The following is a 14184-nucleotide window of genomic DNA, read 5'->3' as shown; positions in this document are numbered from 1 at the left end:
GGGGGTTGTCACTCTCTGAGAATAATTGTGAAGGGAAGTGAATGCAGAATAGAGTGCTTGAGGGCTGAATGTCCTTTTGCTTGCACCTGCAAGTTTGCTGGAAACCAAAGAGTTTGCGTCAGTTTGGATCAAATGCATGTAAATGCAGATTATTTTTATGGCGCATTGGTTAAGAAAGGGGAAATCCCAGAATTACCTCCACCAATACCACTTCCAAACTCAGTGGACATGGGTGAATTTCAAGGGAAAGTCACTCAAAAAATGTCCCATATGGATGAACAAGGAAGCTCAAGCTATCTTTATGGATGCTAATTTACATTTGCAGATTTCCATGAAGTTTGTCCTATATACTCCACATGCCATATTGTAGCTAGCCTTGGGAGTTAAAAGCTAAAAAAGTAAACTTCCTCATTTTTATAAATATGATCTCAATCTCACATTTAATGTGTTTGGCTTTATTTGCTTCTGTTTTATTTTTTTTCTTTGTTTTAATTAAGTGTAGATGGAAACTGAAAAGTTTTGGGTTGAGAATGATACTTCTAGTTAAAGAGCCAAAGGCATCATTGATAACTAACCAAAGGATTTACTGGCAGCTTCTTCTAGATTCAGATGAGCCACTGAAAAAGAATACCAGCATCATTTTTTTTTTGTTCATTTCCTTGCAGCACACCACATTTTCAAGATTTTTTTGGTAGGATTAACTCAGGTTATGTCTGTTTATGACAATCCAGCTACCAGGAGCTACATTAGTACCTTGTCCTGAATGCGGTGAGCAAACACAGGCTGCCCAGCTGGCAGGTGTAGAGGGTGGTGAAAAGAAGGTGTAGTGAGTTCAGTGAAGCACAACTGCTTGCACCAGCCCCTACATTCTTTAAGAAAATGCCTCTTGTGCTTTCAGTGGAAAAACAGTAGTGGAAGAGCACAAAAGGACAAGTGATGGTGTATAAAACCTGTATCCAGAGTCCAGTGAACATCAGTTTACCTCCTGAGATGAGCAATTGGTCTATGATATAGTGTCCATGTACATGCACAAGGGAAAAATCAGTAACTAGACGAGCAAGTTAATCAATGTTTCTGATTTTCGCATTGTCTGAATGTTGGGCTGTTTTTTTCTTTTAACTTCAGAAAACTGAGAACATAAATGTGTTTTTGATGCATCATTTATGTTTTACATGCTTCAAACTGGATCTACCAGTTAAAGTATTGAAGATTTTTTTACAGTGTCAGGTATGAAATCACATGCGGGTTTTTAAGTCTAGATTTGACTATTAAAACTCTGTTAATTATTAGTAATTAATTTGGTCAGTGTTGAAATTCTTAATTAGTTCATAGGTACAGAAGGGAATGGTGAAACATATTTGTTGAAACATGTCCTCCAGCGCAACAACAAAATACATTAAATTCATTCACTATTGATTTCTTGTATTTCCCAAATAAGGACGAATCACAATTTTGGCTCCTTGATCTCCTAAGGTGATTAAAGTCATTATTCAAAGTTAATGACGAAGTATTTACGACCGTGAGGACACCCAGACAAATGAGTTTTCCACTCCCTGATTTGAAAGCTTTAACACCATCTCCAATTTGACATAAAACCAAGGGAAATAAAAACAACCAGGCACCACCAAGGCACACATCAGCAGTAGCACAAATGGGTGCTTTGGATTTTTACCCTGAGTCACCAAAGTCAGGGCAGAATTTGTGTGAGCTTCAGAGAGAGCACCATTAAGTGCTCTGTGAAGAAAGAGCCTATTTCAGCTGCTGACTTCAATGGGAGTTGGATTAGGTCTTGATTTATTCTGGAGCTATGTAGTGCAGATAGAGAGGCAACAAATCCAAAGACATCTACAAAGACAAGCAGCTAAATCCAGGACACTTAGAACGGACAGCTCCTGAAAAATCATGGGAGGGAAAGTGGGAAGAGCTTCCTAGTTATGCAGGGGATGTGGTTCAGTGATGACAATCTACATTGGAACAACAGGTGAATTTAAAATAGAGATTTGCTCATATCAAATCAACTTGTTTGATTCATTTCCACATTTCAACAGAAGTACAATAGCTATGCCCAGGCTGTAAAATGTCCCGGGATGATAAATCTGCTGAGTGTGGTGCCTCTGCACACACCTCTACTTGCTACAAAGAGGAATGGATGAGGAAAAAGGGGAGGTTTAGATTGGAAATGAGGAAAAAATTCTTTTCTGAAAGGATTATGAAGCCCTGGCCTAGGATGCCAGGGCAGTGGTGGAATCACTACCCCCTGAGGGATTTAAAAAGCACATGTCTGTGGCACTTGGAGACATGGTTCAGTGGTGGGCTTGGGAGTGCTGAGTTAATGGTTGGACTCAATGATCTTAAAGATATTTTCCAACTTTTAAAATTCTATGATTCTATGAAATATCTGCACCACATTTCATTACTTGGTCACTCCATACCATGGACATCTAATACTATGAAAGTTTTGCTTCTTAAGAGAGATATAACTTTGAGATAAAACTCCAGTTTTTTGTACTATTGTGTTCACCACCTTTCATTGACTGAGTTATTCTGATTTCTTTTCTTACATTACAGCTGTTTATTCTGACAAAATTCATAACCTTGGTAATCATATCCTCCTCCCATAAATTAAGGATGAGGTATAGTTCTAGCCTTTTCATATGATCAAAAATTTTTTAAATCCTGAAAAAATTATATATATGTGGAAATGACTGACAATAGCTGAACTTCCTTTGAATTTCTGGCAGCAGACTGCATTCCCCACCATTTGCACTGCCTAGCTTAGGTGCATTCAGACCTCTAAGAAGTTGAGAACAAGGTTACCAGGCTTTTGCTTCCCAAATATTTCCTTGTTTATTTAAGTGTGTCCAAGTTCCTTTTTGGTTGTTTTGTTCCTGCATGAGGCACACACAGACTATGGAAACTCAAGAAAAAAGCCTTCAAAGAGACCCTGAGACACACCTGAGGAAAAGATCAGCACATGGCTGCACTTTAATTAAACAATAAACAAATCTGGAGTTGGAAAGGAAATGAACTGAGTAGAAGAAATTATTGTATTTAACTCTTTCTTCTTCATCACTGCATATGAAGCTTGATTCCCCAACAGCAGACATGCTGCCATAGAATTGGCAGAATCAGGGGGTTGTTTGGGTTGGAAGGAACTTTCAATTTCATCTCATTCCAGCTCTCTTGCCATGGACAGGAACACCTTTCACTATCCCAGGTTGTTCAAAATCCCCATCCAATCTGGCCTTGGACACTGCCAGGGATTGGACACCCTCAGCTTCTCTGGAAAACCTGTATATGTAACACTTTGTGTTACTTTTGGCATAAAGATATTTTCCTTATGGATGTCCATTTGATATTGAGATATAATGTGAGGAGAAGGCGAAATGTAACAAAATACTTAGTCTGCAAGTATACCAGAAAATTCCTGTAAAACATATAGAGAAGGAGGAATGAGAAATGTAAGACAAACAACACAGTATTTATTAATTTCATTATTGTGATAGATGTTCCTGCATACAAGAGGAAAAGAAACAAACATCTTTTCATCTATTGTTCATTTCAGCCTGTCTGTCTCCTCTGATGAGATTTGAAATTATACTGTTCTATATTGCAGCACTCCTTTAATCTTCCCCTTTGTTAATTTCTCTATATTATTCTGACACTGCTTCCTTTATGCTTGAGTAGGGAACTTTAGGCACTGTGACTCACATCCCTGAGGTTAAAATCTTTGAGTCTATCTCTGATTGAGTGACTCTCATTGGAAAATTACTCACCTGTCCAGCAGTGTCTAGAATGTCCAAATAGGCTGGTTCATCATCAATTCGGACTTGAGTTTTATAGGCATCCTCTGAAAAACACAATGCAGTTTTCTTAGGCAGGTGATTTGCTCAGAGAATGGAAAATGAAGCAGCTTTGCTAGTTTGGAGTAGGCTTTTCATAAGCTCTCCAATCCGACCTAACATTATTTTATTTGAAAAGTTCCTTTTTGAAATACTTTTGTCACTACAAGTTACTAGCAAAAGAGGGTCTCTTTCATCACACTACCTCAAAATACAAAAATTAAATTTTCCTTTCTTTAAAAGGGAAAGATTTCCCTTTCTTTAAGCACAGTCCTCAAATGTCACTTAGGCCACAAAGATTCAGAGGTGTTGTGCTGGTGCTGCAAACCAACAGAGTGGTTTTTTTACGTACCACAATGATACATTAAAAGATATTTTCTAGCAAACAGTTTCATTTTAAAGATTGTCTAAATTATTAGGATAGATTCCCTGTGGTTGAACAGGATCCTGGCTCAGAGCTCCTATTTAAATGTCTGCATATCTCCAGAAAGGCTGAGCATAAACCTTTTTTAAAAATGAATTCTGTAATCTGTCTTTACACTCATCATAGATGCAGGCAGTGGAGGAGAAACTCTGCTTTGTGGACCCTTCCCTTAGCTCATGATTTTTGTCAACTAAATTTAAAAGAATAAGAACAAAGAAAGGGTGAACTACTATTTGCACAAGCTATTTTCCTCACATTATAATTTCATTCCCCTCTCAACATTTGTATTTTCTTTGTAAGATTAAAAGGCGCGTAGATACTGGCGTGTGTTTATACTTGAAATAGTCTTGGAAATTATCTGTGCTCTTTAATTGCACAGTCATGCAGAGCAGCCTGAGAGGTTTTTGTGACTGGCACTGGAAGTGCACTGAGGCATGAAGACAAGACAAGTGCATTTGTTGAACCTGAGAAATGTCATTAACCACAGTGAGCAGGCTGGGCCTGTCCTAAGAGTCTGTCCTAGCAGACACCCTCAAGCTCTACTGAAATAATACTGAGATCATAATATGGGATAATATCGCAGGTAGTGGGAATACTTGGGACCTTCCAGTTTGTGCCATAATATATATGTTGCATTGCACAACATTGTATAAAAGCGGGGGGAAATCTGCTTTCTACCAGCAGAGGGGAAAAAACAAAGCATTTGGTTAAAAATCTGTATATCTTTAACTCAGATCCCTCCTGTCCAGCTGGAGGATTTCTGTCTTTTATGACATAATCACATACAGTATTTCCCCCTTAATTTTAGGCCTCAATTCAGCAAATAGGCACATGACTTTCTTTAAGCAAATACTTAATCCCATTGATATCAAGGTGGCCCAGAGGCTTAATTAATTGTATGATATATTACCTTGCTGAGAAAACCAGAGCATCCAACCACCATATGTTTTGGTTAATAGATCTTTTTGTAGGGATTGCTGAACAAGAAACTGTGTGGCAAAGTGGGGCTATATAAAAGGCATTGGACTACTTGCAGTTTAATTTATTATTGCATGACAATGTAATCTACTTGCAGTAGATTGTCTTTTTCTTTTTTCTTCCTTCTTTTCTGTTAACCAAAAATTAAAAACAAAATGGCAAAATATTTAAAAATCAAGCATGGTATTTCCTTCACATAAATTCTATTGATACTAACAAGTATTATTAATACACTTCCATGCAGGTGGCTGTCCATTTGTATTACATTACTGCATACATAATTAATATATGACTTCCACAAATATAGCTCCCATTCTTGGCTCTGAAGCCAGCAGTCCTACTTCCCTTTTCACTTAGACCAATATGAATCTTTATACAGATTTAAAACAGTTAATGTGGAAAAAAGTATTCTTACTTAAATTTTACTTGGATAAAAATGAAACTAGACAAATCCTGTCTTGCTTTTTAATTTTTTTCCCCAAGGAAAGGATTTACAAGTTAAAAGTTTACAAGTTATAAATAAAAGACTCACTTGTCTCTAAATATAAGTCACAGCTTTTAGATATCTACCCTGCTGAGCTACTCCAGGTGTACCCTGATATAATGTCACTGTCATCAGTAAAGTTTCAGCTGTTAAAAGCTGGAGCCAGACTATCTTTACAATATTTTAACTTTGTAGACATAACACTGAATGCATAAACACATTTAGTCATTTTCATTTATTTTGCTTTCCCTAACTACTGACCTTAAAAAATTTCACAAAGGAATGTTAGCATCACTGTCCCATTTTCATCCTTGATGTATGCTGATGTCTTCTGTTGGTGGTAGAGAAACATGTTTTGATATGCTTTGACCAGGTACATGAATCTAAATAGTTTTCTAGGCAAATGCTTTTCTCATGTAAGATTGTATTTTGCCCCAGGAAATGTAGAGATGAAACAGGAAGGAGATATGAGTTTCCCTTGTAATATTCTCTCTGCCTACGTGCAAGAAGCACAGATAGTACAGACAATAAAGAGAAAAGCCTAAAAATGTCCTCAGTTGGGGTGTGATAAGCAGGGGTATTTTCAACCTGAATATAGATGGAAAATAAGTTGGAGTTTTAACCCCTAGTTTTCTTCAGGCACTCATTTAAGAGGAAGTCCTTAAGCGCACGCTTGCCAAAGAAATCGTTGTCTTGAGCCAACACACCCTTGTACCAGAGAGCAAATCATAGCACCACTTACGAGCTGCGCCTTCTTAATCACCTCCTTAATGCTCAACCACATTCAGTCTTATGAGGGGCACTGCCTTTCCATTTTCCTGTGGATTCACTGATATCCTGGGCATTTCACTCCTTCCAAGGCAGCAGGCAGAAGCAAGACGCATAAATTGAAACCCCTTTCAATTTCATAAATTGAAACCACTTTCAAATATCCTGTATCATGTCATAAAGACCAAGAGGATGAGCAATGCTACTTAGTTCTGCTCTAAAATTAATACTTTTGAACTGGGATTTTGTCTTAGAAAATAATGTAAATAGAGGTTTAATTCTATTTTCTTTTTATTATATGGGCAAACATCTTTATTTTATTTAAAATTATGATGCAGAGGCATTAACCTGGAAAGAAACCTCTTCCTAGAAGTCAACAGTTGGAAAAATCTGTATCTTTTACCCATATGTTTTGGTTCATTGGTAGCTGTGAGATTAAGCAGAAATCCTGGTATTTTTACATGTTTCCCAAAGGATTTCAGAAGGGACTACTGTTTGGCTTGTGTTTTTAGTCCAAGCAGCATAGTACAATTTATGATCATGGTGAGGGAAGTTCTGAGACCTTGCTGTAAAGAGCAGGAACAAGCTGCTCACATGTGGACAGAGGACAGAAGTGAAGATGGTCCTCTGAAACTGCACCTAAGTGTATTTGAAACAAAGCGGGAAAATCTTCATCAGGGGCACCAACAGACTCACATTCCAATATCCTCCCTTTAAAAATTATCTGCATTACAAATGGCGTCTGCTGTATTTCCACTGCTTCCGGTGTTTGAGAATGCTATACTTTCTTTCACCTAATTAATTTATAATATGAATATAATTTTCCCTATAAAACCAATTTGGGGGCTGCTAAACCACATGTATTTATGCTTTACACCCTACAGCTCTAAGAAGTGGTATTTAATAAAAGCTAAAATCCAGCTGCTATTTCAGTAAAGCATTAAAAGAACATACAAAATGGGCATGAATGATAATCAGACATCAGGCAATAAATCAGACTATAACTATATTGTTCAGATTAAGCTCAGGATTAGTCTTTTTTCTGTGAGGTTAATCATAAAGTCTCAGCTTTTGGTTTGGGTAAAATTCTGAAGAAGAGTAGGTCATTGCATGAAAAAAATCTGTGGATGGAATTTACTGATATTGCTAATTGTGTTTCAAGCACTGATTTCAAGAATGAACATTTTTAGGGTACCCAAAAGTAAACAAAACAAACCTCCCACATCATTGTAATCTGAACAATGCATGGATATATGAATTGTACTGTGAAAGATTTTTTTTCCTACATATAATGTTGTTTTTTTTAGAATCTTATTTCCTACAAAGATTAAAAATAAAAATGAAAATGAAAATGAAAATAGATACAAAATTATTCTCAGAGCATTATATCATATGGCTTCAAAGATCCAACTGTTTTTTAAATGGTACCTATTTCTTTTTAATTTTAAATTCTTTCCCTCTTTATTGAATGTCTAAGTTTTTGTTTTGTTTTTTTTTTTTTTTCTCTTTTTCTCATTTTTAATTGTCCTTTGCAGTGATAGAAAATTAAAGAAAAAAAAATTGCTTAAGTTTTATGTTTTCTGGCTTTGTGGGGTTTTTTTTGGCATGTGTGTTTGAAATTAATGCATGATTATTTTTTCAAATTTTTTTCAATTTTTTTCAATTTTTTTTCAATTTTTTTTTTCAATTATTTTTTTATAGGACATAATTCTGGAGACAGAAATACAGTAATTAATGCATGGTCATGTTATGACCAGTTATCCTGGAGAATCTGAACTCATAAAAAATATATATCTGTACTTTTTAGTTATGGGCAGGTAACTGCTTCATAACAAATAGATTTGAATGGTGTTCAATTTAAAGGGGAGTTGTATTGGGCTTTTTGTCTGCATTACAGACATGTTCCAGTCCCTGAAATTTAGGTCAGATGCTTCTTTCTTCCATTTGTTAATTCTTTTTCTATGCCTTCTAAATAAAGTCTCTCTTCTCTTTCTTGTACAATACCAATTACAGTCAAAAATTATCAGATTCACATATATAGGTGAGCCAAAAGACATTTTACTTGACTGAGGAGGTGTCAAGTCAGCAGAAGGGATCCAAGCTTGTCAGCCACACCTGGAATTCTGCCTCTTTTGCTCCCTGTGTGCCAAAGCAATGGCAGGAGACACAGCTCTGGGTGTGCTTAGATTATCTGCCACAAATGCATTTTAATTTAGCGATGCTCCTGAATGTGGGATGGTCATGAGTCTTTGCCTGTATGAGTGCTGTTTCTATTTACAGCAAGGAACTTTTAAATGAAAAGACTGGATGAACAGAGACATAAACCACTGTACCAAACACTACACATAAACTCCTCCTCTTTGAGATAAGAATATGCATGTTGTAGGAATTACCCATCAAAATACATTGCTATTAAAACCTCCCTCAGCATATAATTATTTTCCTGGACTATGAGTGTTTTACAATTTGGGTGAGCGCTGCTATCAGCATTTTGCAGACAAGGACACCAAGTCACAGAGGTTGCCTTCCTATAAGCTCTGCACACATGATAAGCAATGGGTGGTTTAGAGGAGCAGGACTGACAGATTTGATTGCCTTGTATTTTGTAAATACTCACATAGATAGCAGTATCCTTTAATATAATGCAAATGGGGATATTAGTACTGGGCTATTAACTAGGTAATTTAAATATTCCAGTTCTAGCTCTGTTACATCATTATGTGTGGTGTGATTCTTGGAGATGTCCTGTGTAGGGCCAGGAGTGGGACTTGAGCCAGCTTGATCCTTATAGGTCCCTCCCAACTCAGCTTATTCTGTGATTCTATTTTCTGCAATCCATTTCTATATCTGCAATCACACTTTTCTTCCCAGTGATGCTGATTTTCTGTTTCTTAGCATTGAGCTGTATTTGCCATTTGTCATTTGTTTAGCTTTGTCATGTCTTTGTCAGATCCTTCAGGTTCCACTCATTTTCATGTTAACAGCACACACTGCCTGTTACCAGCCTACAAAAGTGATAGTATCAGACAATATTATTCCAGGCTGAAGAATCTTGATGATGGTTTGTAGAAGGGAGAAAAAAATACCTCTTCCTTTCTAAATCCACAGCCAGAAACACTTCCTTCAGTAGGCACGTGTTCTGAACACCTCAGCTGCTTCTGTGAAAGAGTTCTGGTAAGTAATGGAGCATTTAATGTAGATACTACTTCTCTGCTAGCCCATAAAAAAAACCTATAGTGTAGGACTGAGAAAATTAAAATAATCTGAGAAAAAATAAAGCATCATTCATGTTAAGTGCTTATCATAAAAGGAATTCATTAATTTATTCATTGCACATTCAGTTGCATGATAATAAATACTAAAATCTCTATATCCCTGTTTTCATTTTAGCATTCAAATTGCCATAAACATATTTACAGATAAGATACTGAACCAAAGCTTTGGCCATGTACAGAAAATCTGTAATGTTTTCAAATGGCCTTGCTAAATTCAAATGCATATCACAGCTGTAGATTCCATCTCTCCCTAGTTTCAATTGAAAACACAATATTTCCTTTACTTAGCCTTTGTTCAGTGTCATTACATGCTTTTAACTAATTGCTGTGTTCTTTTTTAGAGGTTTCTGTTCCTCCAATGGTACATAAATATTATCCCTGAGTTCTAAATGGCACATGTTCCTCAGAGGAGCTGCGGCTGCCCCATCCCTGGGAGTGTTCAAGGCCAGGTTGGATGGGGCTTGGATAAACCTGGTCCAGTGGAAGGTGTCCCTGCCCATGGCAGAGCAGCTGGAATGAATGATGTTTGGAGTCCCTTCCAATGAAATTTTTTCTATGATTGTGCAGTTCATAAGTTAATTCATAATTTCAAGGGGTGAAGATGCGAATAAAACCAATTAAAAAAAAACCCAAAAAAATGTAATGATTCTATAGTCTATGTTTGAAAACAAAAGTGCAGAACATCTTGTAGTTGATTTTGTCCTCCTAATACAGGAACTGCTAATATCTTCAATGGAAAGCAGAAGCACAACGAGATTACATCCAGATCCTCAAACAAACCTCTTCATTTAATCCTAATCAATGAAAAGTGGTGTCTAAATGCTTAGAGGGGCACAGTGCATAGAACCATAGAATCACAGAACTGTTTGATTTGGGAGGGACCTAAAAATATCTTGTTCTAACTCTCCTTGCCATGGGAAGGGACACCTTCCATCAGACTAAAGCTACTCAAAGCCCTGCCCAACCTTTAATACTTCCAGGGATGTTCACTTCCCTTGAACACCTCTGGAAACCTGATGAACATCCAGAACCACCGCAGCAGAATAAAAACTTCAATTTAGGCCTGGTAAGTGTCTCATGCAGCCTCAGTATTCATTATTAGTCATTTTTAGCATCCACCTTCATTATACTCTTCTCTGACTCCTTTACCTCAGGCTTTGGCTGCATCTGCTTCCAATAATTCACCTAAAAGCTTCCTCAGCCTAATGGGCATTTCTGTTCAGCTCTCACCTCACCACAGTGCTCCTCTCCTAATGCCATTATGTATCTGTCTTAAAACAGCTGCTCTCAAATTAACTTTCTCCCTCTTGTTGGGCTGCCTAATGTTTCAGAGCTGTGCTCTGCAGGGCAGGACTGATAACACTGAGCTGCTGAAGCAGCCTGATTGATTTTCAGTTTTGGCTAAGTACATGCCAGTTTTCTTGGTGACCTGAAATGCACTCAGTGCCTTTTAAATTGGGAAATGGGTTATCCATTGCACAATCCATCTTCTATGGGTTTTTTTTTCCTTTTTTCAGTTTTACCTACAGATGTGTTCAAGAACCTCTTCTTGAATGTCAGCTTGCTGTTTCATTACTGTGGTGCCCTTTCATTCTTTGCTGAAAAGCAATGGAAGCAAAAGCAGCTTAATCTCACTTAGTCATGGTAAGTAAAAAAAAAAGGAAAAGAAAAAAACCAACAGCATTTTCTGTGCTCTAAAATGTTTTGTGTGATCAGAAATCTGAGGGAATTGACCTTTGATCCAGTTAAATTTAGTTGCTCTTCTCCCTTCGGGTTCTTATGATCATGAGGTTTATTAACCTCATTAAAGCAGGTTTATTAAAGCAGCTGGAAAAGGAAGAAATGGCCTGCCTGGCTTTCAAGAAGAACTAAAATTAAGAATGATTGTGCTGAACAATTTTGCATGGGAATGAATTTCTTCTATATGGAGTAATCAACAAGGGTACAAAGCACAACATACAATAGAAAATTCAAGGTAAGAAACCTACTTCCAGACAAAGGAGGTAAAAATATAAACCTTGGTAGCCAGCAAGGCAAACTCCTTGCTATCTTTTCTGGTCTTGCAGCACCTTGCATCCAGTCAGATCTCTGTCATCAGGGCCCAAGGTTTATGAATTACAGAACTGTATGTGAGCATAACAGTATATGTGGCTATCCAGTCCAGAGAAAAATAATAGCACCATTAGCAGATTGAAAATTAAGCACAAAAAACACCAATGCAAATATCTCCTTCTACAGAAACAGTATTTTCATAATACTATACTATATATTAGTTTTTTGCTGTTTGCAACATTTTATTTTCTAGTCACAGATAAGCCTTTTCCCCTCCAAAACAAAATTGTTATTAATTAAAGCAAAATGCTTTTTCACAAGGCCACAGAGTGGTTACAAGTTCTGATCAAGATCAAATTTATTTTACAATTTATATAACCAGGATGAAATCTAGAAAATAATAATGCACTCCTCTTCCTTCAGTTCCCCAAGCACATGGATGGACAAACTCATTCCATTCTTACATAGTAACACATTATGAAACACAGAATTCTTCTGTGTTTAGTCACCTCCTTTAAATGATAACTTTCTCCTGGGACACAGCATGGATTTAAGTAAAAGATGATGCAGTTGATCTGAATAATTTGGTCCAGTGAAGCAGCTTTCAGTTATGATGCAAATGCTGTTATCAACCAAGCTACCATTTATGATTTTAACCTGCAAATGTGCACATATGTGACCAATTTTGTGTTAATCATTGTATAGGACAAAGTTTGTTGCCTAGAAAACTTGCTCAAGTCTTCATCAGAACTTGCAGTGTAGTCCTCCAAACAGGCTAAATTTTAATTGTTAAGCATCCCCCACATGAGTGAATAAAGCTATTTTTCTCAGAGCTAGCTCTTACAGAGAAATTAAAATTTCTCTGCAAAAGTTAGCAATTTTGCAACTTAAGGTTAAAGATAACTCAGACAAACCATTCCACTCACTGTTAGGAACTGCTTGCAATGTAGATAATGCTACTAATATTTAATAAAAGCATATCATTACTTCCTCTGCTTCCAGAAAAATTTCTTTTTATCCAAAGGCGTGCATGAAAAAAGCGAACAAAGTAATCCTGTTTAATCAAAACATGATAATTAACAGGAGTCCAAGTACCCTTATCTTGGGGAACAAGAATAGCAGGTAGCAATTTCACCACTCTTTCAAGTCCGTGCTTGTGCTACTGAGTGGGAGAATCTGAGGGCTACGAATTCACTTCTTGTCATTTCAGGGGAAGTAATTAGCAAGTTGGCTACGTCTGCATGGTTATTAGCACGGATGGTGCCTTGGATTTAGTAAGGTGTAGATGGCTGCTGGCTTCCATGAAAGAAAGGTTAATGGAAACATTTGTCCTGCGATGAGGAATTTTGAATTGAGCGTGATAAATCATCTGCCTCTAGAAAACCGTGGCATAGGCATCTCTTTCAATTTCAAAAATCATTTGTGGAATAATTTTGCTAATCACAATATTCAGGACACAAGTAAGCAAGTTTTCCCTATTCATGGGCTGCAACTCTCGCTTCAGGTCCTTCTAAGTTCATGACCCTAGTGCTAATTACAGGTTATTAATGGTAATTGCAATCACCAAATGAGGGTTGTGACACCCGTGGCAGAGCTACAGGGCTAAGGCCACAGAGTGAGTTTGGTGTTCACCCCAGCTTCAGCCATATAATTCCCATGACACTGGACATTCTCATCTGCCACAAAACATGACATTCCACCCCACTTTAGCCCCAAGAATCTAGGCCTTCTTTATTGTATTTCATATTTCAAAGAATTATTCATCTAACTAACACGAGATTTAGAGGTTAGGGTGAGATAATCATGCTCTATCACTTTGCATACTTACACAGCTAATCAGAAACTACAATATGTTTGTGACTTCACTGTGGATAGCAGTTCTGGATAAAAATAGAAACTTTCCTGTTTTTGATGTCACCATCCGGATGCAGAGCTTTCCTGCAGCCAAAATCAGTCAGGATCTAAAGGTTCAGAGCTGAATTTCACAGTTCATATAAGGAGCTCAACCCAGTGAAAGTGTGCCAGTGATACTACAAGAGACCAGAGAAGAACCTAAGAAGGAGATATTGCCCCAGTTTTCTTTTTTGCATTTATATTAGGGTATAATTGTAGGTCTGAGAGGAGGACGGAAGACCTGAGCTCTGAGAATATTCTCTTCTGTCAGCAGAACCATTTAAGCTTTTTTTCTGCTTCAAACTACTGGATTTATCAATCAGAGACTTGGTGGATCAAAACAGGGGAAGCAAATATTTTTTTGGTGGAGTCAAACCAAAACCACCCATTGCTGAATTGGAGGTCTTCTGCCCTGTAAAAAGCTGGTATGAAGAAAAAAAATGACTGTTTTGTGTAGAACAGACAAAA

At 37.1% G+C, this 14184-nt stretch overlaps 1 protein-coding gene across 2 annotated transcripts in view; it reads right to left on the bottom strand.

The window, feature by feature from the left end:
- The window catches only part of RIT2 (Ras like without CAAX 2), a 174090-nt gene that overhangs the window by 100155 nt on the left and 59751 nt on the right, over positions 1 to 14184 (bottom strand). For both annotated transcript variants that reach the window (XM_036403574.2, XM_036403573.2), the window contains exon 4: positions 3777 to 3850. In XM_036403574.2, the coding sequence (XP_036259467.1) occupies positions 3777 to 3850 (74 nt within the window). The remainder of the gene's footprint in view (positions 1 to 3776; positions 3851 to 14184) is intronic.

Source organism: Molothrus ater, chromosome Z (genome assembly GCF_012460135.2).
Source record: "Molothrus ater isolate BHLD 08-10-18 breed brown headed cowbird chromosome Z, BPBGC_Mater_1.1, whole genome shotgun sequence".
Lineage (NCBI taxonomy): Eukaryota > Metazoa > Chordata > Aves > Passeriformes > Icteridae > Molothrus > Molothrus ater.
This window is presented reverse-complemented; position numbering and strand designations above follow the sequence as displayed.